At 40.3% G+C, this 24,456-nt stretch overlaps 1 protein-coding gene and 1 long non-coding RNA gene across 5 annotated transcripts; one reads left to right on the top strand and one right to left on the bottom strand.

The window, feature by feature from the left end:
• Positions 1 to 5: 5 nt before the first annotated feature.
• Positions 6 to 14,164, bottom strand: LOC111320432 (uncharacterized). 4 transcript variants are annotated; one of them, XR_015992402.1, is made up of 4 exons: positions 13,541 to 14,164; positions 12,617 to 12,823; positions 11,821 to 11,947; positions 6 to 1,092 (listed from the first exon to the last, which is right to left on the bottom strand). It is a non-coding gene; the product is annotated as an uncharacterized LOC111320432 (long non-coding RNA). The 4 variants fall into 4 exon arrangements; XR_002693857.2 differs by lacking the exon at positions 6 to 1,092 and adding an exon at positions 6,203 to 6,898; XR_002693856.2 differs by lacking the exon at positions 6 to 1,092 and adding an exon at positions 6,943 to 7,097.
• Positions 14,165 to 14,232: 68 nt separating this feature from the next.
• LOC111320422 (E3 ubiquitin-protein ligase TRIM45) lies at positions 14,233 to 16,897 on the top strand. Its single transcript, XM_022923092.2, has one exon. The coding sequence runs from the start codon at positions 14,275 to 14,277 to the stop codon at positions 16,501 to 16,503; it is 2,229 nt and encodes a 742-aa protein (XP_022778827.2). The 5' UTR covers positions 14,233 to 14,274; the 3' UTR covers positions 16,504 to 16,897.
• The last annotated feature ends 7,559 nt before the right edge of the window (positions 16,898 to 24,456 follow it).

Raw genomic sequence — 24,456 nt, 5'->3', positions numbered from 1 at the left:
TGAGACTCTGTAATTTTCTTCTTTATTCTCCTAAACTGCTGCTTCTATTACAGCTAATTTTCTCTCTCTTGTTCCACTGCTTATTTTCTACTACTTTCAGCAAGGAGTGCTCCAGTATTAAATACAAAAATCACAGACATGTTTGGGTTAGCTAACCGTGGGAATTTCCAAAACAGGATGTTTAGTGTGGGTAAGACTCAAGGTCAGTTTTACCAACTCAAACATGACCACCTAGCAAACTAGTTATCCTCAACCATAACAAGAGATTAAAATGTCTAGCACGGTAAGTGCTGAGCCAAGTTCAAGCACACACTAAAAATAAATGATTAAAAACTATAGATTCATCAAAATAGCACGTAGGGGCGAAAAGGCGAGACTTAAAAACAAAAGGCAAACCTAAAAATACTTGGAATATCAATCCTTGAAAACGCTCTACAACATTCCTCCCCGCCTAAATTAAGCATCGTCCTCGATGCGGACGGTAGGGAAAGATTACATGGAAAACTTGACTTATCTGATACGAAATAATTAATTTTTTTTGTTGTTTGTTTGTTTGTTTTTTTAATTACCTATCAATTAAGGCTTAATCCAATCAAGTGGTCATTAATCGAAATTGAACTACGCTACTTGCGAACCAAAGGTCTTTGACAATGAAGACGTTTTCGCACTCGCGTGACGCGCGGATTAAAAGGCTAAGCGCCAGAGAAAGGTAACCTCTCATCTTTAAAATAAATAATATTTCGCAGAATTGGTTTTCTTGAACTGAATGGCGGATACCTCGTTTATAATTATAGAAAAATGAAGGAAAGTTTAGGTTATCACACAGTTCATCATTTAAATAAAAGAAAAGGAAAACAATAGTTCAGTTCAGTTCAATTCAGTTCAGTTCCTTGAATGACTTGTCTTGGGTAGTCTTTACTTCTTTTCTCTCCGGGTTTGTGTGTTGTACGACTTTGTTCTGCGGATGTTGTTTTTAGACGGTTGATCCTTCTGTGCTTTGAACAATGTGTGCAGGTTTTATGTTGGTGACTCTCTGCAACTGCTGTTAGCAAGGTAGGTGGGCTGGCAGGTGTGGAGTGTCGCACAGATATTCTGGAGATGCACCGGCAAAGAACACAGAATACAATGAAATTTACCACTGATAGACCAAGTGCAATGAACGTAATATACTCGATGTAAGTGAACTGAGTAGTTTCCTCTATCTGATCAATCAAACTGTCTGCCTTCTGCAAAGTGCCACTGAGCTGGCTATCATAAAGTTGGAACAACTCATCGAAGTTGTCGATCACTATATGATTAGTCTTGATAGGGGGAGGGATGGTCAATGACTTATGATGTAACTCCAATGTAGGAAAATCATCTGAGTTGGGATCCCACTGAACATATGAAAGTGTGTCCGTTGAAAATAAAGGTAATGATACCATTAGTCTTTGGGGACAAGTTCCCAAACTAGTCTGCATTCCAATGAAGCTAACGTTGCAAGGGAAGTTATAGATGGCCAACGGAGAAATGTTAAGTTGCTCGCCATTGCTCAAAGCTAAAGTTCCAGAAGTGGTGGAGAGAAAATATCTGCCTCCAAGATGAGCCAATGGGTGGATATGGTCGCACTTCGAAGTAGGTTGATGGTTTCGCGGGAAAGAAAGTTTCAGGTCTGGATTCCAAGCAAAACCTAACCATTGCAAGCTAGAAACTGTCTTTAATACATTCTTAGGGCACAAGAAACCTACTTCACTTCTAAAACACCTATCTAATTCGTCTAAAGAGACTACCTGCCTTGAACTTGGACAATTAATTAAAGCAAGGTTTGTGTGTTGGACAGGCCCTGAAAACATTTTCCCGAAATATTAAACTTGAGTGGAGTTAAATGTTGTACGACGCAGAAACTATTTTTATCTGTAATCTCTGGTGCTAACAATAAGATATCTACAGGCAAATCCTGACCGCTGTGTTCGACATCGACCATTGGGCTAGCCAGAACAGACAAACCTTGTTCCAAGGCTGTTATAGTCAACCTCAATGAATGATCAGTAGAAAGTTTGGCAGACAAGTGGGAAGACATAAACTTAGTTAAATCGGAATAGCCCACAAATGATTTTCCATGTAGATGGGATATCTAACTCAAAGTATCTTGGATTTCAAATAGTCTCAGAAATGCGGCAAAAGCACGATTAATTTCAGCGGTATACTTAGGTAACCCCTTCGCGGCATTTGGCTGAATTGGCAAATTTTTCTAGCTGTTTCTGCCAGTCATTAAAGGTACTTTGAACCATTTTTAAATCCTGAGACAAAAAGTTTAGTTCGCTGTTCATCTGATCGGTAATTTTGAACAAGTACACAATTTTTCCGTCGAGAACTCGCATCATACTTTGTGAAATAGACATAGCGTAAGTTAGAGCTCTCGGAGTGGTCTTAAGGTTCTTAACGTGGTTATTTTCACATTTGTGTCCTGTCCCGGCCCAAATTGCACGAAAAATATCTAGAACACCTGCGTGACACATCCAATTCGATCGTTGCGTGCGGAAATGAATACGAGAGTTAGTTATTTCTTTGAGTTGTTAAAATCATTGAAAACGCTCTACAACATAAATGTTTTGGACGCAAACATTTGACGGGAAAGGTTCATGACTTTTTACCATGCCCGCGGGATAAAAACTCACCAAAGGAGTTATCTTACTTCGCTTTGTTTTTTGTGTTGAAAAAAATCGATCGTCGCGGTTATAAAGAGAAACAAGGAATACTAAAGAAATGTTTGCCTATAAGGAGCGAGGATTTACAAGAAAGGGAAAGATTAACGCGATTTACATCTGACAAACTTGGAAACGTTGCTGCGCAATTTTTGACCATGTGGTAATCATGACCTGTCTCCTCTAGGGGTAGTGATTCGATTTGGTTCCCTCGTTCCAACAGGTGTCCCCCCCCCCTTCCCCCACCCCACTTTAATAAGCGGCCCCTTCAAATCTGCTTTTGTTAATAAGCACCCCTATTAAGTGCTAGGCAACCTCATTCCATTAAGCGCGCCGATTCTGGTTTGGTGATACCACCTATACATTAAGACCCAACGTGGTTTATTTTCCTTAAATTGCTTGCTCGCAAAGTTAAAGCCTCATTACAAAAACAGTGGTCTTCGCCTCAGTCTCTCAACTATTATGTCCAGGTGAGAGCATAGTTCCTTCAAACAAATGGTCTTCATAGACAGGAAGGGTCCAGGTCCGGTTACTGCAAGTCCATTTTCCAGTCTCCTTGATCGTTTTCAAATAAACATCAAAACTTTGTTTTGCACATTATGCTGTTGTTATGTAACGCTGAAATAAGCGCCTTGTCCCTACCAGAGGGGGGAGAGGGGGAGCTTGATAACCGCCCTGTTTCTAATAAGAGCCTTTCCTCTAGGTAACGAAAGTAAATAAGCACCTCGGGCGCTGAATAGTATCATTATTATAAGGTGACGTCGATGATTTACACTAAGATATACAAAGCTTGCCTACAATTTCATGCAGTTCTTTTGAGTGAAGCAGTCGTCCATCGTTGGTTAAGACGGTTTAAACATGTATACCTGTATCAGGCCCTGGTTATTCGACTGAGGGGTAGATAATACTATCCACTGGATTAATTTCTATCAGAGGTGGATAGTGCGGTATGATTTGTTAACACTTATCAGTTGGATAGCGATTAATCCGTTGCATAGCGTTATCTGCCCTTTGAGCAACTGGGCACAGTACTAGCTACCAGTACGAGTACTGTGTCATTAGATAATCCACACTGTTGTCTCTCCTCCGTGTGTACTCTCATTAAGAGCACATCATCTGATATTCTCTTGCTCCTATCTAGTTTCTTGTATGAGGTCATGTCCTTAAGCTTTAACTCTAAGATCGACGCCCTTCGTTCCTTTTTTGTCCATGATATGCGATTTCTTTTATGCGGTGCCGTTTATCTGGTCTTGCCTCTATGGTCGCTCATCAGAGTCTACGCAAATGTACTCTAGCCGTGAAAAGTAGTTCTCTCCTCTCAGTTGTAAATGCCTTGACATTTAAAGGGTAATAGTGAGTTGCTCTGATCGAAAACGTTGTCATTCCTTTATGTGCTCAAGAAATGAGAGTTACATCTTTTCTGGATTTCTTTCGCACCAGACAGATATTTTCCACCTTCCTCTTTGTGTTTACTTCCGTATAGTTTTCAGTTTGGGAGACATTGAGTTATTTGTTAATTAAAACAAACTGCAAAGTCGGAATTACAGTACTGTACATTACAATTGAAAAGCTGGTGGTAGCCATAACCTCAAGGGTGTTTAGCAACACGGTCACAAATTCGAATTGCCAAGACGCGGAATAAGAGCTCATCTTCTCATTTTCGCTGCTCTGCCGCCATTTCCATCGAATACCCATAAATCCACCATCTTCGAAAGCATTTAGTAGATTCGAGACAAAAATCTTATTTGGTACCAGTGCCTCTCTGCCTTAGCAGACCTTAGCACGTGACGCTCACCCCATGATTCTCGAGGTAATCTGTAACACAGATTCTTCTCGTAACCACGAAAGTAACCATCAGCTGCTGGTACACCTCATGACACATACTCAGCAATGTACCAGTATTCCACAAAATGGCGGATAATAATAGCGGCAATAATGGCGGCAGTAATAGCACACCACCTTTCGCTGTTCACGAAAATGAATTAAGCGGGAGGAGTAAAAGAAGAGGCCGGTGCAATTTTTCCCAGTTTGTGCCAAAGAAGATTAGACGTAGGGGATCAAAGAAGACATCTGATTGAAGTACTACGGTCACCACCTCGACTGGTCAAGATGATAACTTTCGAAAATCCTTCTTAGCAGGCGTTGCAACCTTGACCAACTTAGATGCTTTGCTGGTGAGTCTTAATTTTGCATCTATTAAAAAAATTTTCGATTCTGTTTTTTGTACAGTCATTTTAAGTTTAAGTTCTTCTAGCATGTACTCTATAAATTATATTCGGATGTGCCACATGTCAGGAAAAGATCAGGAAAGAAGTCATGGAATTTTATTTTGAGTCATGGGAAGTTGGCATGTTAAAAATAGTCAAAGAAAACTGATGTCTGTAGCAACCAAGATATTTCTCATTCGACAGACTTTTTTTTTTTCACAGATATATAGGAAACTGTATAACCACCAAAAACTGTTTTATCTTAACCACGGCGTTCCGATTTCTATCATTTATTCTAGTTATCAAAGGTTTCAACCAACTAAAACTGTATAACCGCCAAAGACTGTTTTATTTTAACCACCGCGTTCTTCTCTATCATTTATTCCAATTAAAGGTTTCAACTAAAAAGGTATAACCACCAAACACTGCGTTCTTTTCTATTATTCATTCCAGTTATTAAAGGTTTCAACCAACTAAAACTGTATAACCACCAAAAACTGTTTTATTTTAACCACAGCGTTCTTTTCTATCATTCATTCTAGTTATTAAAGGTTTCAACCAACTAAAACTGTATAACCACCAAAAACTGTTTTATTTTAACCACAGCGTTCTTTTCTATCATTCATTCTAGTTATTAAAGGTTTCAACCAACTAAAACTGTATAACCACCAAAAACTGTTTTATTTTAACCACAGCGTTCTTTTCTATCATTCATTCTAGTTATTAAAGGTTTCAACCAACTAAAACTGTATAACCACCAAAAACTGTTTTATTTTAACCACAGCGTTCTTTTCTATCATTCATTCTAGTTATTAAAGGTTTCAACCAACTAAAACTGTATAACCACCAAAAACTGTTTTATTTTAACCACAGCGTTCTTTTCTATCATTCATTCTAGTCATTAAAGGTTTCAACCAACTAGAACTGTATAACCACCAAAAACTGTTTTATTTTAACCACCGCGTTCTTTTCTATCATTTATTCCAGTTATTAAAAGTTTAAAATAACTAAAAATGGATAGCCACCAAAACCGTTTGTTTTAGTTTAGATACTAAAGATCAACAGTTATGTTCATTCGAAGCTCATCTGAGTGTGTCTGCAGTCGTAAACTAGCGGAAACCGTTTGGTTGTGGTCACGATGACTTTTATTTTGTTTCTTCTTTGTTTCTTTTATTTATTTATCCGGTTATAGTTGAGATACAAACTTGACAGTTTAAATGACTTTAGACTTTTGAGATCGCTGTCATTTTATAATGGCGGAGAGCGCGTGTGATGTCACAAATAATCCCTGACCACACAAAAAAACTGAAATTTTCCTGGAAGGTATTACACCCTACATTTTATTTTTGTCAAATCACTGTCAATCGAGGCGCTCAACTCAAAACGTTTGTCTGAGTCATGGAGCTACTTTTATACATGGCGCGCAGCAGTATTGGCAAACACTGCAAATGCAGAATCGGGTATATTCTTGATACTATTTTAGACAAGGCGAATAATACTCAAAAGAAGTTGATATTGAAGACATTAAGTCAAAGTTTCTAGAAATCAAATGCAACTATTTCTCTCGAATTTTCACATAAGGACTTACTTTTTAGTAACATCTCGTGATTTTTTGTTCTTTGTAAAAGAAAAGTTCCTCAAATTTAGCTATAAAACTTATCGCAAATTACATTGCTACACCTTTGGGACTCGAGCTGCTTACGCCCTATCGAATTTCGGTACCAAATGAAAAATTTACAATGAGTCATGAAGTTCTTTTCGTTCATGTATGACAAGGATCCTTTGAGAGACTTCACGTATGAATTGGGTTGTTCTGCTGCCTGACTGTTGAAGGTGCCCCACTGAGGATCACGGGAGAGGTTGTAGGCGAGTGGTGGCTGCTGCAACTGATTCAGTAGACTCTCGAAAATTTCTCTCAGCAAAAAAATCGACCAGAAAATCAGGTATTTCGTGTACCATTGTTTCCTCAGATTCTGCTACTTTTGTTACATGCTTACAGTTGTGACGCTGGTGATCACAGATAAAGTACAATTCAATACAATACAATACAATACAATACAATGTTCTTTATTTCAAGAGGGTAGATACATGATTAACCCAGTAAAGAGTTTTCTGACACATGGCCCTCAGTAGTGGTAAGTGCACCTTGGAGGCCAACTATGGTAAAATTATTCCCATTCAAAGGCAATAAGTCATGATGTTCCTCCTGAGATAGAAAAACAGCAAGAACAAAAAGTAGGTAGACTGGAAATGCTACAATCATTGCAGATAGTCTTTATTTAAATAACAGATACAAATGGAAGAATATGTTTACAGCTACTTACAGTAAATGATGCACTTGTCATTTCACCGAGAATATAATAAATGCCAAACGAAGGCGGACAAGAAGAAAACAACACAAACAGAGGTAAAGCAAGAGTCTTGGCAAGTGTTAAGGCGAGCGTGGGCACCATGGACCTGAAAGGAGAACCGGGTCAACGCGAGAAAACATGGAAGCTGTGGCGAGATCGGTTCGAGCGGGCGATACGATGGATGTCAGTAAGTGGCGCGATAAGCTCGACCTGTTCCTGTTAGTGGGTGGAGAAGAACTTCAGAAGTTAATCGAAACGCTACCGGAGCAGCTCACGAATTACGAATCACATATTCAAGAGCCAAACAACTACTTTAAGGCATACCGAAACAACACCTTAGAGTTATACAAGTTCTTCAACATCGACTGGCCCAGCGAGGTACCGTTTGCGGACTTTGAGACAAAATGCAGAGAACAGGGGCTACACTGCGAGTTTCCGATAACCATAGAAAACGCTATCATCATGCTGGCTGTGATCAAAACGAAGAATGGAGAGCTACGCAACGAATTGATCCGAAAGAATGGGGATTTAAAGTCGGTGCGTGAAACCGCAAAGGCGTTTGAAATGGCGAAGCAGGGAAGCGAGATGATGGCAGGTAATGATTGTACGGCCCGTGGAGGTGACCAGCAGAGTTTAAAGGACAGTCACGAGGTACACAAGATCACCCGGCCAGGACAGTACAGTATGAGGAATAACAGGCCTGACCACAGCTCAGGTAGACCAACAACCAAGTTATGTTGCACTGGATGCGGAAATGAAGCACACCCAAAGGGAACTACCTGTCCTGCTTAGGGTAAGAACTGCCTCAAGTGCGGAAGGGGCAACCATTTTGCCAGGGTGTGTCCTAGCAGACAACGGAATCGTCTCGGTAGGCAAGTCAGAGCCATAGAGAGAGAACTGGATACAACTACGAGACAACCAGAGGAGAAAAGTGAGACAAACGAAGAGGTCTACCTGTACCGAGTAACCGGAGAAAAGTAATCGAACCCCACTGTAACGCTGCAGGTAAATAAGGTCCCTCTCACCCTACATCTTGACAACCAAGCGGACGTCACGGTCATCACGGAGAAGCATTTTGAACGCCTTAAAGGAATAAGCAGCCTGCAGCCGACGAAAGCGATCATCCGGAGCTACTCAGGGGATGGACCAGGACCGGCGTTACCGTTATTAGGCTGTCTCAACGCATCCCTCCGCCGAAACCAAAAGAACATGGTAGAAGTCGTATATGTAGTCAAAGGTCAAGGGAACACTGCTCTTTTAAGTCGCCAGCCAGCCGAAAATATGGGCCTCATCGAGTACCACATTGAACAAACAACACAAGCCCCTGCCTCAGTAATGGAGGTGGAACGATAAGAGATACACGCCCTGATATCTGAGTATGAGGATGTCTTTACTGGTATTGGAAAGCTGAATGCGTGACTGTAAAACTACACGTTGTACCCGTGGCCCCAGGCGCTATTCAGAAACAGAGACGAATATCCATACCTCTGAAAGAGAAGTTTGATAAAATCCTGGACCAATGGCATGCACTAGACATCATAGAAGATGTAGGGGACGAACTGACAGATTGGTGTAGAAATGTGGTCCTCACTCCGAAGAAGGACGGTGAAAGCGTCAGGGCCAGTCTTGACATGCCGCATGTTAACAAGTACATCAAGAGAACAAGGCACACCATACCTACTCTAAGGGAGCTGAAAACCAGGCTGGATGGGGCCAAGTTCTTTTCGCACCTGGATATGAATGATAGCTTCATGCAGTTGGAGTTAGCAGAAGAGAGCAGAAAGCTGACGTTTTACACACATTGCGGACTCAAAAGGTTCAAGCGACTACACTTTGGAGTGAATAGTGCAGCGGAAATCTTCAATGAGGAGGTCCAAAAAGTGGTATCCCTAGAACCTTATGCCATCAGTATCTATGATGGCGTCTTGGTTTTTGGCACCACACAGGAGGAACATGACTGGGTGTTAAGGCACATCCTACAACTGTGGCGGAGCCACGGACTGACCCTCAACATGAAGAAGAGCCAGTTCAACCTTCGCGCTGACTTTTTTTGGCAAAGTATTTTCCATTGAAGGAATCTTGCCAGACCCTAACAAGGTGACAGCATTGCAGGCAGCCGGCCCGCCCCAATCTCAAGCAGAAGTGCGCTCATTTCTTTTCTTTGCTGGAGCTAATGCAGACTTCAGGGAAGGTTTTGCACAAGTCACCGCACCACTAAGAAACCTCATTAAACAGGGGACCCCCTTCCAGTGGACACCTGAGTGTCAGAGAGCATTCGAGCAAACCAAAACGCTGCTATCAGGACACACTGTAATGGCGTACTTCAACGCACATTGAAAGACCAAACTCGTGACAGATGCGGGACCCCGTGGTTTAGCGGTTACCCTGAAGCAGTACGACCCACAAGCCAAGCAGTGGAGACCCATAACTTATAGGTCTAGGGCTCTGACGAATACCGAGACCAGGTACTCGCAGCTGGAGAAGGAAGCTAAGGCTGTTGAATGGGGCGTGCTCACAAATCAGATCTACTTATATGGCCTCAGAGACACGTTTGAGGTGGACACTGACCACAAACCACTCCTGCCCCTGTTTGCTAGTCACAAAGTCAGAATTGAACGGATGAGAGTTCGCCTGCAGGGGTTTGATTACATGCTCAACTACGTACCGGGAAAGAAAGCAAAGGCAGAAACGAATGAGGCCGATTACAACTCCAGGCACCCAGACGCTCTCACAATGCCGGACCCCAGGGCAATACACCAGGCAAAGTTCACAGTTCGTGAAAATGAAGACATGTTTGAGAAGGACATCAGAGCAGTGGTGCAAGCGGCACTGCCAGACGCAGTATCATGGGATGAGCTGCTAGAGAAGACAAGTCAGGACCCGGAACTCAAAGATCTTAAGAGTGCGATAGCAAGGGGGTACTTCGCGGTATCAAAGCAGCAAGCATTTGGGCCCCAGTTCGACCCAGTCTTTACCGAGCTAGCAGTTGTAGGAGGATTGGTCGTGCGAGGGTCTTGCATAGTGGTTCCCAGGTCCCTTCACGAAAAAGTAGTTCGTCTTGCACATGAGGGACACCAGGGGGTTACAAAAACAAAAGAATATCTCAGAAGCAGGGTCTGGTTTCCAGGTTTGGATCGGATGGTGGAAGCCCACATTCAACACTGCCACCTATGCCAAGTAGTAACACCAGCAAGTGACTGCGAACCACTGCAAATGTCACCTCTACCGAGTGAACCCTGAAAGGAAGTGGCCATAGACTTCTGGGGACCTATCAGCTCCAGTGAATACCTTCTCGTTGTCATATGCAAGCACTCGCAGTGGATTGAAGTGGAGTTTGTGAGTACCACCAGTGCCCGAGCAGTGGTACCCAAACTGGACCATATATTCTCTTCGCTGGAAATACCTCTGATTGTGGGCAGCGACAATGGACCTCCATTCAATGGACAGGAGTTCTGGAACTTCAGCACATATCTGGGCTTCAGCCACGAGCGCAAGACACCCAAGAATCCTCAGGCCAATGGTGAAGCGGAACAGTTTATGTGGGTGCTTAAGAAACCATACCACATAGGTCAACTAACTGGGCAGGTCTTCAGGCAGGAAGTGCATTGTTTTCTACCCTGCTATCGAGAAATACCACATGAGACCACCAAGCTAGCCCCTGCAGAACTGATGTTCCCTGGCCGCAGGTTCCGCACTAGGTTGCTGGAAGGGGTCATCCTGCAGCAAATGGATTTCAAGGAGCTGTTTCAGTGCGACCTAGCGAAGAAGATGCAAATGAAGGCATATGCAGACAGGAAGAGGAACGTGAAAACTTTGGATATACAGGTTGGGGATTTAGTGCTGGTGAAACAAGATCTCAGCAGTAAAGCCTTGCCATCCTATGAGGGAGAGCCACTGGAAGTACAGCACAGAAAAGGAACACAAGTGGTGGCGAAAAGGAGAGACGGCAGCACCATTATTACAAGATCGACAGCACATTTCAAGATAGTACCCTATCAGACTCTGGATGAGGTAGGCAGATCACAGCTGGAGCCCGGTTTCAGTCACAAGCTGAGCACAGAGCTCCAGGCGGAGGAGCTGCCCAAGCCACAGGAACAACTGGAGAAGGTGCTGTTCCCCAGGGAGGGACTATCGTGTACACCTGACAGAGTGGAGCCGACAACAGAAAATGTATAAGAGGCATCTTCGTGAGGGGGTGCCACTGTTCACACTGAAAGGCCCTGTCAGAGCGCTGACGAATATCTCAGGAGCAAATACCCAGACCATGAAATACCAGACAGGATTGAGTGGACAACAAGTAGTTAACCAGATGGACTCGAAATTACGTTGTTATTTTAGTTACTTATCTTTATTGCCGCATGTTGTCTCAACCTATCGCCAGTTGAGTTTATCTAAGTTTTTTTGCTATATTGCATGGGGGGAATGTAGTATCTCAGGCTGCATTCAGGCCACGTTATACACATAAGGAACTCTGGGACAATTATAGGCATGGTTACCTAGAACATGTTGACATGCACGAGATGTTGTAAGACCATGCTTTTATAACGTTGTGATCTATTAAAATATGCTTGTACTTACTATCTCCCGTGACTGTTGATGACAGTGACCACAAATAATCAATTTGCCTTGTGCCTTCAACACATTTACAATGATAGATCCAAATGTTATCCCTAGGTTCTCTTTCAGCAATCACATAATTGGCTTCCTGATGGTAGAGGATAAAAAATACGTAAGGTAAACGATTGGTTTTGTTTGGCATAAGAACAAGTACCCCATTACATCTAGTTATGAGTAATCTACATAGCTACTGTGCAAACCAATAAAAAAACTGACATTTTCGATGTGCCCTAAGGGTACAAACCACAAACAATTTGTGCCTAGTCACAGAATGTTTAACATCCTTGTACATGTACAAGATGCACTAGTAACTACAGTACAGAGAACCAAAAATATAAATCAATACTAAACATTAGGTATGATGCAAATACCGCAGTTCAAAATATATGATTTTCATATATTTATTCTATCTCACTAAACATTAGATATAAAATATTAAACAAAATCAAAAATAATTATGAATACCAAAGGTCTGCAATTAGGATATTTTATATTGCATGTATACAGTGATGTATTAATGCTACCCAGGTTTGAGTCTTCTTTAGGTGGAAATGTCTACTTACTAGTAGTACATGAATTGTGGTCTCTGCTTTTTGTACTACAGTACTAGCAGTACAAAAAAAGATCAACACAAATGGTACAAAATTAACTTATAACCAATGATCAGCTTGTTGGCCAAAATTTGGGAATATTAATGATGAGTGCCTCTACCTAGGCCTTATCCTTAATATTTATGAGAAATATCCCAGGCACTTACAAGCAATCTCTTTGTAACTGCATCAAAATTGGAAAAAGTGAACAAAGAAATCTTGCTGCCAATGATGGTAAAAACATTGCCATTCAACAGCTCTAACATGTATGCAAACTGTGAGGTAACAGGCACAAGGTCTGTCAGAGAGCATGGATCAGTGGATGAAGCAGAATGTAATTCACCATCTGCTATGATTTCATCATCAGAAACATCCTAGAAATAAATAATAACACTTAAATATTTAAACTGCTGTACAATTTGCACTCCTATATTTAACAATTATTCGCTGAGGTCGAGGTGAATATCGTTCAATAATCCCTGAGACGAAGTCATGGGGATTATTCGACAATATTCACCGAACCTGAGGCGAATAATTGTTTTAGTATAATTTCAGAGTTGAACAACAGAGAAATTTCTAAAATCATAACATTTTAGTAACATTTATTAACATTTTCCTTTAACATTTTATATAAACCGCGTGGAGCGGTTTATATAGCGTCATATAAGGAACTGCTCGACCAATCAGATTGCTGGAAGATCTTTGCTCAGCTCTGAAATTATACTAAATAGTAAGAGATCTCTTTTTAATTAAAATAATAAGGAATAAAAAAATACTGCTTTCATTGTGTGTGATTCATCACAACTCATGAACAAAACAGTTTCCTATATATCTGTGCAAAAAAAAAAAACAGTCTGTCGAATGAGAAATATCTTGGTTGCTACAGACATCAGTTTTCTTTGACTATTTTTAACATGCCAACTTCCCATGACTCAAAATAAAATTCCATGACTTCTTTCCTGATCTTTTCCTGACATGTGGCACATCCGAATACAATTTATAGAGTACATGCTAGTAGAACTTAAACTTAAAATGACTGTACAAAAAACAGAATCGAAAATTTTTTTGATAGATGCAAAATTAAGACTCACCAGCAAAGCATCTAAAATTGGTCTAGTTTGCAACGCCTGCTAAGAAGGATTTTCGAAAGTTATCATCTTGACCAGTCGAGGTGGTGACCGTAGTACTTCAATCAGATGTCTTCTTTGATCCCCTACGTCTAATCTTCTTTGGCACAAACTGGGAAAAATTGTACCGGTCTCTTCTTTAATTCCTCTCGCTTAATTCATTTTCGCGAACGGCGAAAGGTGGTGTAATATTATTATCCACCATATTATGGAATGATGCTACATGGGTGTGTATGTGTCATGAGGTGTACCAGCAGCTGATAGTTACGGCGAAATACGAGATACAAAAACCCTCAACTTGGCGGGCAACATTGTTTCGTTGCAAGTTTTGGTCGATGTTTCTCGTTTTTCACCTTGCGTGATCAATTTGTCTCCCAACAAAAACATTTGTTGCAGGTTGAAGAAATTTGTTGCGAAAAGTAGAGCGCGGGTCAACTTTAAGCAACATTTCTTCAACCTGCAACACGCAAGGTGAAAAACGAGAAACATCGACCAAAAATTGCAAGGAAACAATGTTGCGCGCCAAGTTGAGGGTTTTTGTATCTCGTATTTCGCCACCTTAACAGAATACCTCAGTAGATTCGAGACAAAAATCTTATTTGGTACCAGTGCCTCTCTGCCTTAGCAGACCTCAGCACGTGACGCTCACCCGATGATTGGGTTTTTCGATCGTCACTTGAACAGAATAGCTTTTCGTTATGGATGTTCAACAGTTGTTTCAAAATCTAAAGAAGGAAGCCGAGTGTCCGCTGTGCTTAGAAACTGTCAAAGAACCCAAAACGCTTCCATGTTTACATTCGTTCTGTTTAAACTGCCTTGACAAACATGCCGGATACGCAAGAAGACGGCGAGAAAGGAAAATCAAATGTCCGGTTTGCCTGACCGACTTCAAAATTCCAAAAGGTGATACGTTCTCTGATTTTCCAACATCCTTTCATCTAAATCGATTGGTGGATGTCTTAGCTCTCAATGATGGTGATGCAGAGACACAGACATGCAATAGCTGCGACGATACTAGCGCTGTAACTTCGTATTGTTTTGTTTGTCAAAGCTTTCTCTGTACAGCTTGTTTTGAAGCGCATCAACGCTTGAAGGCCACGAGAGGTCACCGTAATGTTTTTATTGAGAAACTGCAAGCAAAAGATGTCGAAGAATTGATGCATCGACCTGCAATGTGTACCCAGAAATATCACCAAAACGAAGCGCTCGAGTACTATTGTCAAGATTGCAAGGTCTCTGTCTGCGTGAAGTGTGGATTTGTGAGTCACAATGGCCATGCTATGGTGGATATCGAAGAAGCTGCGATTGATTGTAAGAATAAAATTAGCGAGGTCGTGAAAAAAGTAAAGGTTCAAGTAGCCGTTCTTGAAACACAAATGAAAAGACAAACTGAACTTATGAATAAAAGCATGGCTGAAATATATGACGCTCAAGCTAAAGTGACAAAAACTGTGGATGAACTTGTGAAAATTTTGAGGGAACATAAAAAGGCCGTAAAGACAAAGTTGAAACAGGTTATTGAGACGCAACAAAGGAATCATGAAGGACGACTAGAAGTCTATCAGTTAGCCATTTCCCGACTGAAAAGCTGTGTTGAACGGGGAGAGGGCGTCGTACAGAGAAACGTGCCGGCTGACATTTTGCAAGCGGAGCAGACAATCATCGGTCACTCTGAAGAAGTTTTGAATGAAGCAGAAATGAAGATATTCAAACCCAATCATTTTCATTATGTTCCAAATGCAGAAATTCTGAATGTCATTAAGTTACATGGATCCGGTCGAATGGTTGCCGGACCTACCGACACGTTATTGTCGACAGTTGCTGACGGTGAAAGCATGGCTGAAAGTGTGAAATCAGGCGACGAAATTCAGTTTCACATAACCACAAGGGATTCACTCGGAGACCAGATTTATAATCAAAATGACCAAGTAACCGTTGAAGTATACAACCCATCAGGATACCGCGACACAGCGAAAATTATAGATCATAAAGACGGACGCTACGAGGTGCGTTACACACCGAAGCAAGTTGGACGCAATAACGTTGCGATCTACGTCAATGAAATGCTATTGGCTGGTAGCTCCTGGACTGTTCTTGTGACACCATCTCAAATTGCTTATTGCATCGCTCAGTGTCGAGAAACTGGGAACATTGCGGTGGCTGACTATGACAATAAAAAAGTGCTTCTGTATGATTGTAGGTTAAATTACCTAAGAACTATAGTGGATTTTGGACCAGACCGAAGACCAAGATGTGTGGCGTTCACAAAATTCTTTCTTGCTTCAAATGTTATCGTTATTCATGAAGATACCTCGCCGCCGAGTAAAAAGTTTCCAGTTTTTAGCCACGTGAGTAAAATTTCGGTTTTTTCTCAACATGGTCACCCATTCATGGGCATTGGCGGGGAATTTTTGCGTAATCCTTGCAGTGTGTCTGTCAAGAATGATGGTAGATTAATAGTGTGTGACTCGGGCGACAGGTCAATTAAGCTCCTCTCTCCTGACGGGACGAAATTGTTGAAGTCCTTCAGAGCAAGTGAAGATGACGCCTCTCCGTGGTTTGCTCTTCACGCTCAGGAAAAATATTTCGTGTCGTATCGTACGGGTCAAAGTGTGAAGGTTTTCAACGAAGATGGGGTGTACTTACACGATATCGGTGAATTCGATGCTCCAGCCGGACTAGCTGTCGACAAATTCAACAACCTGATTGCGTGTGATTCTGATGCCAAATCTGTGCAAGTCTTGACTCTGAAAGGAAAATTTATCACCTCGCTTCCAGCTGGGAAATATCTCGAATGCCCCTGCTCTGTTGTTGTTACCAATGATGGCGATGTCCTTATTGCGGATGTAACTAGTGGCCTGATTTTAAAATTTCATCATCACGACTCTGGATACCAATTCCACGAGAAAAGATATTTGATTTTGTGAAAAAGAGGCAATTTAAGACCTGGTTAACTCGCTTTCAGGCAAATGTTATGCTCACAAAAACTTTTTGCTTACTCTATGGTGGAAATGGGCATCTAGATAACTTAGTTCTCTATAACAAGACGTAATACTTTTATCCGCTTAATTGGATTTTTTAAGAAAACTGCGCAATGGTTTCAAGTCAATATTACCTAATTTTTTACAGTAACTCAAGCGGGAGCAGCTTTTTCTTCTTTGTTGTATTATTCATTGCAAAATTTCGCCAAATTCCTTACAACATGAATTTTCGACAGTTTTTGACCTTTTCTGATCCCTGTTCTAATTTTAATATTGTTTTTCTATGTCTGCACTAAGGTCTTAAAGGGTTTTTAACTTGAAATTAAACTTTTAAACTTGACTTAAGATTTTATTTGACTTAAAAAGGGCGAGTTATCTTTATTGTTACCAGGTATCACTAGCGTGATACCGACACAAAACACAATTTATCTGAAGAATTCTATTTAGTATTAGGAAAGTGCTGAATCGAGGTATCATTGCCGCATCCATAAATCGTGTTTTGCTACTATTTAGGGTTTTTGTTCAAAATCACCATCTAATTCTCTCTTCGCTTTTGTTACTGTTTTGTTTTTTCATCCCCTATCCCAAGGCAACACCCCTCCTTCCTTCACAAACTCTCTTTAGATCTTTTTAAGACCAATGAACCTAATATGACATATTTGACAAAAAAACACTTTTGCTGCGTGACTAAGTCAAATATGTAGAAATTGTTTTAATTCATTCAGTACCAGCGATTGCTCCACCATTGTTTCGATCGCTTTTATTACCGAAGTAAGCTTTGCCAGAAGAGATCGAAAGACGTGTAGACACATTGTGTAGAAAAAGTAAAACAGAAGATCATTTTAATTCTTCGCTACCTTTTATCTCATATCATAAAGTATAATTGAAATTGGAGTGGAATTTTTAAATGGTTTTATTTATTCACATACAGCCTGTACTTGTCAGCTTAATTCTTTTTGCCCAGTGGAGCACAAGACCCCAGTATGGAAATTCTATCCCTGGCAGCCATCTGCATTAGTCTACACCCCGTTCCTACGTTTTCATTCCGCCTTTTCCCCTCATTCACATGTTCCAGTTTTCAATTTTTTACGGTGTTGTTTTTGAACAACCCATTGGGTCTATGAATTTTGGCCTCCATATCCATGAGACCCAGTCCCCTGCCCCCTCTCCACAGCTTATTCCCAGAATAGGGACCTTAAGAAACCATGACGGCGACGCCAAGGAAGACTTCGATTAAAACATTAATTTCTACTCTTAGTTAGAATTTCAAACATGGCTGCAGGAGCTTATTGTCTCATACAGCGCCACAGCTCAACTTCAGCATGACGTATAAAGTAGCCGTTGAGTTCCAAATGGAAATTAAAATAATTTTCCGTCGCGGTTTCGGTTCGCAGACGACGCAAATTTTGGCGATTTCACGTTGTTGTTTTGCATAGGACCGTTAAGAAATGTACAAAGTTTCAAAACGCACGTGCTGAGCTGTTGTTCTGCCAATTAGATCTCTTGTTTTTACACGTCCTCGTTGCTGTCGCTGTCGTGGTTTCTTAAGGTCCCTACTGACCTGGGTGGTACGGAGGGGGGGGGGGGGCTTACTCAATGTTGCGGTATTTGTTCTTATTCGATTATCATTTAACACGGAGGAGCCAGTGGTTCCTCTCTCGTTGTACATTTTAATTTTAAAAACTAGTCTGTCCAAGTGAACAAACGTGGTCGAAGACTAGCTCAATCTTGACCCCTAAATTTTTACTCATCTGCATCCCGACCCGGCGAGGGCCCTTGAAACGAAAAGAGAAAAAGAAGGGTGGAGCAAACTCTTTCCGATGCGTGGGTCGTCAGTGTCGATTATAAAGGAATATATATAGGTGCCTTTTACTGGTCGAAAGAAAGAAAGACAAAGCCGTACCTTCGTCCTTGATGTTTTACGTCGCAGGCGAGTGCAGATCAATGGACAGTAGAACCTTTCAAGCGCGAGATGCTAAGGAAAGCGAAATCAGATCGAGATGAGGGTCAAGTTCGTGTAAGTGCAGTAATTTTTTTTTGCAAATAGAACGATATTTACTCCTCTTTGCCAAACTTGGCCAAGTGTAAAATAAGCTAGAAGTGTTCGTCTTCGGTTTTTCATAGTCGGAAAATTCATTTGAATTACAAATACTCTTAAAATTAATATTCATGTTTGCAAGTCAGTCTTGCACGTGGAAAGAGCTTACGAACTACAAAAGGTTTCAGCGTCCTTCTCGATTTCACTGGGGCCAGAAAAAACGCCATTTCAACCCTATTACCGCAAGTTGATATTGTTCGTTTTGTCCATGCCGACGTATGTTTCTTCAGATTCAATGCAACGAGTGGTTGTTGTTCGACCTCGAGAACTGACCGATACCATTTCGGCTTCTCGAAAATTTAAAAAGGTAAATAATCTACGTAGTAGAGTATTGTGATAGAAACACAGTGTTCGTGTTTACTATCGTTTATCGTGTAAATCGAATCGCACAGTTAAGTGACTTAAAAAAAGAAAAAATAGCATGTTACATTTTGTTCAGTTGAAGACAAAATCCTGACCGGCATCCGCCATGATAGTTTGTTTCCAACCGCGTGACTTTCCAAGCAAAAGCGAAGAATTTGTACTTAATTGTTCGCACCTCTTTACTCCTTCGTCTCTTTTCATTTCTGAACTTTTTTTAATACTATATGCCGTTTTATTACACGACTCGGGCAGTCAGAGGGCCAATAACTAAAATCAGCCAATGAAAATGCTCTATTGCCGGTCAATATTCTCTAAATATGTGACTCTGGTGTTTCAGCCCTAAGTACGTTTTAATTCTTTCCCGCTAAAAGTGACCACTTGCTTCTAATTTCCCCTTACATTATCACCCTTGAATCAGGTATAAAGGTCATGAGAATACAGAAAATTATCACCTATTTAAACAACTCCAAATTGTGGAAAAAAAAAAAAAAAAAAAAAAAAACACCTTGTCAGTATCATGGGAAATGCAAAGAGAACGGTGTGGAAAATTCAGTTGAACCTCTCCCCAACGGCCACCTCGAGGACAGAAGAAAATGGCCGTTGTGGAGAGGTGGCCGGTATGGGGAGATAACGGTATGGACAGCCCGCTGGGACCACAAAAAGTGGCCATTGGAGACAGGTGGTCGTTATTGGAGGTTCGACTGTCTTTGGTCAGTGACAACTTCAGTGCTAATTTTGTTATCGTGATTATCTCATTTTATTATGAGTTAAGAATTTTTTCTTTCTTTTATAAGTAGTCTTTGACACTGAATTTTTTAACAAGGTAAAGAATGAACACAGCATTATAAACTTTGATACACTAAGGTGGCTCATATATTAAGGAATCTGTACTTTGTTTTAAGCTCTCCTAAAAGTAGTTGAAGTACCTTATGTAATGTAATTTAATTTAGAATTTGGATTAAAGACTTAAAGAAAAGCACATTCTTCTTCTCTCACTTGAACTCCCGCCAAAAAAGTAAGAGAGAGCGATCGTTAAGAAGGGTTCTTTGCCAGACAGGTATGCATGTACCCTTGTGATATTTCTCTCATTCCTCTTTATGACATTGTCAAGCAGAGGATGAATCAAATCGTGGAATCAAAAAAGAGAAAGTATAGCCTCAACAAGGTTGGTTTTTTAATTTTGCGAAGAATAACTCTGGTCATCAAATTAAAGCTTGTAAGTCTGATCTACATTAGATACCTAAACCTATATTCAGCGAATCAGTGTGCTAGCTCATGTTTTGGTTGTTACGACCTTTTCTGCATTTAAGGAATTGTTAAAAAAGTTTTTAAAAAAAACTCAGTTGGCACTTATGCCCTGGCGCGAGCAATTACGGACGTTGTTTCATTTTTTCATTGTCCTATTTCAGACGCGTGCTTATTGGCTAATTCAACTGATGAAAATTTCAATGATTTAATGTGTTTGGTTACGCGTACGAAATCAAGTAGATTTGGGATGTTTGAGTCGAACTGGACTTGTATCGTCCTCGGCACTTAAAAAGGTTTTCTAATCGATTTAATGGATTTTGAGGGCTGTAGAGAAAACACTGGTTGATATCTTCTTACCTAGATTTCTGTCTTGCAATAGTTTAAAGTGCTGTTTCTGTGATTCCATAATAACAATAATAATGACAATAAAAGAAGTTTAATTCCACCATCACCGCAGTTAAACTGAATTACAAATGTACAACTATAAAAATTACATACTATTAATCAATAAGGGAGTGGGTTACAATAGATTTTATATCAAAATTACAAGTGAATTTATGCTCATACTGTGCTTACTGGTTTGGCTGCGATGTTTGGTGAGCTGATCTCAAACTAGCGCATTGTGAAAATTTCCCGCCGATAGGATTCGCCTCGTCGTCGTGACTGGAATCAATCGTAAACTATTTTACATACAAACCGCTAGGCCCGACGCGACCACCAAGACAGACCGCGGCGTCTTCTAGAATCACAGCATCATAAACTCACTGTTCTTAATTTTGGGATTTGAAGGGCTTCTGAGTAGAAATACGTACTATGATTTTGAGAGCACATTTCTGTATACGTTCTAATTCTTGTGAGAGGTAGGAGGATAGAGCATGATGCCATACCACACAGCATTATAGTTCACCACTAAATTTTCTCCGGTTCTTATTGGTTTAATCGATCACGTGACGCGATAGTGTTCATCCGTGGAGAGACACTATCAGCGCATAGTGCCCGCCCGCGGTAAATACCCGGATGGATAGTGCCCGTCCGCGGAAAATGCCTGGATTGATAGTACTCATCTGTGAAAAGTTTTGAATAGTTTGACGGCCGCGAAGTTAGGGAGATCGATCGGAAAAACAGTGACTTTTCAATTCTGACAGGTATAACGTATTATTTAGCCAATGTACGGTTGCGAATTATTGACATTTGTGACAAGCTGTGCACGCGGAAGAAAATTTAGTGGTGAACAATAAAAACAATAGAGTGTTTATGTCTCGGAACTATCGGTCTGATAGTTGCCCCATGGAAATTTGATGTTCTTAAAACTAGCATATTTTCCCTCGAAGCTTCGCTTCTCGGGCAAATATTTGTTTTAAGAACATCAAATTTTCGCGGGGCAACTATCAGACCGATAGTTCCTCGACAGAAACACTCTATTGTTTAAATAGTGAAGTGAAGATCGTATTAGGATGATGTGGATAGTAATCAGATCGTTATTCTCAACGCCCCCTCGACAAAGTACTAGAAGCATATAAAAGTCGTTTAGAAGCCTTGGTGACAATAGATTCAATATGATACTATTGTTTTACCACCCTTGTTGGCATTTGAGTCTAGCCAGTAACCACCTGATCATTTCATTGTTGGTAGTGTTATGGCCATCCCTTTAACTTATCGAATTTCCATAGCAACGGTTAGCTTAATTGAAAGTCAGGTGCCAACAGTTAAAGCGAAATCGGTGATTCTCCCTTTTTTTTTTGTCGTAGAAGAGTTACCAAGTCATTGAAATAAATTCCTGGTTGCCTTGCTTTGCTCGATTAAGAACTTTGAATTTTTCATTATATAGTTTAATGGCACTGTTTGAACCTTTCCGACATTCATTTACTTTGGAGATTTTACTAAATTATAACTCTTCTGACCCTTGTGGAGTCTTGTTGTTGAGAATAATGTATGAGCTTTCCGAACATTAAAAGATATTCCTAGAAGATTCTCCCAAAGAATGATAGTTCATAGAAGTCAGTTATGAATATTAGAAAGCTTTATTTGAACCCTTTTATCCTCAGGAGACCAGCATCTAACTTCTCCTTACAATATCACACTGCACTGAATCAAACATTAAGGTCAGGAGAGTAAAGAAAATGATCACAAAGTGAAAAACCCGTTGATTATTCAACTTATTACATCCATTTTGAAATCACTGGTGGTCCCTGTAATTTGATTGGCTCTAATCGGTGCGATTTATTCACGAATCGCACCATTTTTTGCTCTAAATCGCATCATTTTACGCTTGACTGAGTTTTTGAGACATGACGTCAAAGTCTTTCTGTCTTGCATACAAAATAAGATGTAAAAGCGTTTCCGGTTCCGCTTTTTATTTAAAAACCGGCTCAGTACTGCATCAGTAAAATATCTGAATTGACCAAGTCGTGTATTTGGACGATTTCAAAATGGATGTAATAAAGTGGTAATTGAACCTTGTGTCGTGCAATTTTGGTCTGAAATCATTTGATTTTGAAATCATGCGTATGATTTCAGCCCTAATAATACACAAGAAAAAATTAATCCGTTCTGATTGGTTAAGACGAATGCAGTTTTCAGTTAATTCAGTGCAGAAGAGAGTTAATTCAGTGCAAAAGAGGGTTAATTCAGTGCAGAGAAAGAAACAAACCAGACATTCTGATTGGTCAAAATTGCATGAGCCCTACGGGCTTATGCAACTTGGTTGGTCTTTGAAAAAATTTACTCGTGCTTATTTATTCCAAATTGCACTCGAAATCATGTGATTACCTATACAAATTGCACGACACAAGGTTCAATTACCATTAGAAATTCTCCTTGTCAGCATCTTAGTAAATGTATAGAGACCAGTATAGAGAATATGCATATTGATGTTGGATTGTAAAGGGTCAAGGTTCATCTGCGTGGAGCCTGGTTACCTTTTGAGGCGAAAAGTAGAGTAAAAACGTAGTTATGCTTCGGATAATTGATGATTTTACTTCAGTGTATCATTTGGTTCGGCAATAAAATTTAAGTCTTAGATCAATTTATTGCATGTTTTATAATCTAGTCGGAGTTTTGATCTTTAAAACGTAATTCGAAAGAAATTTCGTAGAGAAACTGTTAGGATGTAAACGTGCAAGAGTAGACTACGATTTATTGGCAAGTTGTGTAGACAGTACTCATTCTTGAAAGCAAAGGGATCGTAAATCTGATATTATCATATCTCATCGTCCTTTGACAAAAAATGATGATTTAACAACTTCTTCAAAGATTTCAGAAGGAGCAATTCTTGATCAGGATGAGAAAGAGTATTTTTGGAAATTTTCCGTTATAATATATACAACGAAAACGCAGTTTACTTAGAGCATTTACCATCGAAATCTCAAAAAAAAAAAAAAAAGATTTTGATAAAAGTTCAGAGGGCGGCTTTTCATTCTTGAAAATTTAACAAATCGACAGTGGTTTAGCGTGGTCTGTACTCTTATCGACAACGATATTCGTCATCATAGTGGTCAAAATGCTGTCACAATATCGACGTCAAATAAAACGAATTTTCCCGTGCGTGGCACGTTGTGTTCATTACCGCGAAGATCGCTTTGATATTAATTTCTTAACAGTCTACAGATATGATTTTCATCTATTCACAGCTGTTTATCATCACTTCACGGGTTTATTACGTTATTACGAACCTTCATAATGACCAGCTCCAAGCTGGCTTGTTAATTAGCTCAGTTGGTAGGGAACTACACCAGTATCGCAAAGGTCATTCTGTACCCGTTATGGGCCGAGTTTTTCTTTTTTCAGGCCTTATTTCCACTACTGCTCAAGATCAACATTTATTGCATTTCATTTCGTTTTCAGCTGCGGTATGACCGGTAAATATCACCGATGCTTCAATCACAAATCAAACAAGAAACGATGATCCCGGTGAGGAACAAGATTCTTTCAGAGGTACAAACAGTTGTACCAGAAGTCTCTCAACTTGGATGATATGGCGAGTAGGAATTTACCAGCACCTTGATAGAAGATTTTGAAGCCAATCGTAAGAAAGTGTTATTTTGCGATTTTGTCGAAATTAAAAAAAATTTTTCTTGTCGGCTCCACTCATGTTAAAGGCTGTTTAAATTTTTTCCCGCCAAAAATCCTAGAAGAAACATAGGTGTTTAAGGCACGCATGCGCCAATTTTTTTTTTTTTTTTTTTAGTAAG

Source organism: Stylophora pistillata, chromosome 10, assembly GCF_964205215.1.
Source record: "Stylophora pistillata chromosome 10, jaStyPist1.2, whole genome shotgun sequence".
In the NCBI taxonomy this organism is placed as follows: Eukaryota; Metazoa; Cnidaria; class Anthozoa; order Scleractinia; family Pocilloporidae; genus Stylophora; species Stylophora pistillata.
Note: the sequence above shows the minus strand (reverse complement) of the source record. Positions and strands in the feature narration are given on the sequence as shown.

Excerpts from the sequence above, each read along its gene's own strand:
- LOC111320422 (XM_022923092.2), top strand. The coding sequence starts at position 14,275 with ATGGATGTTCAACAGTTGTTTCAAAATCTAAAGAAGGAAGCCGAGTGT.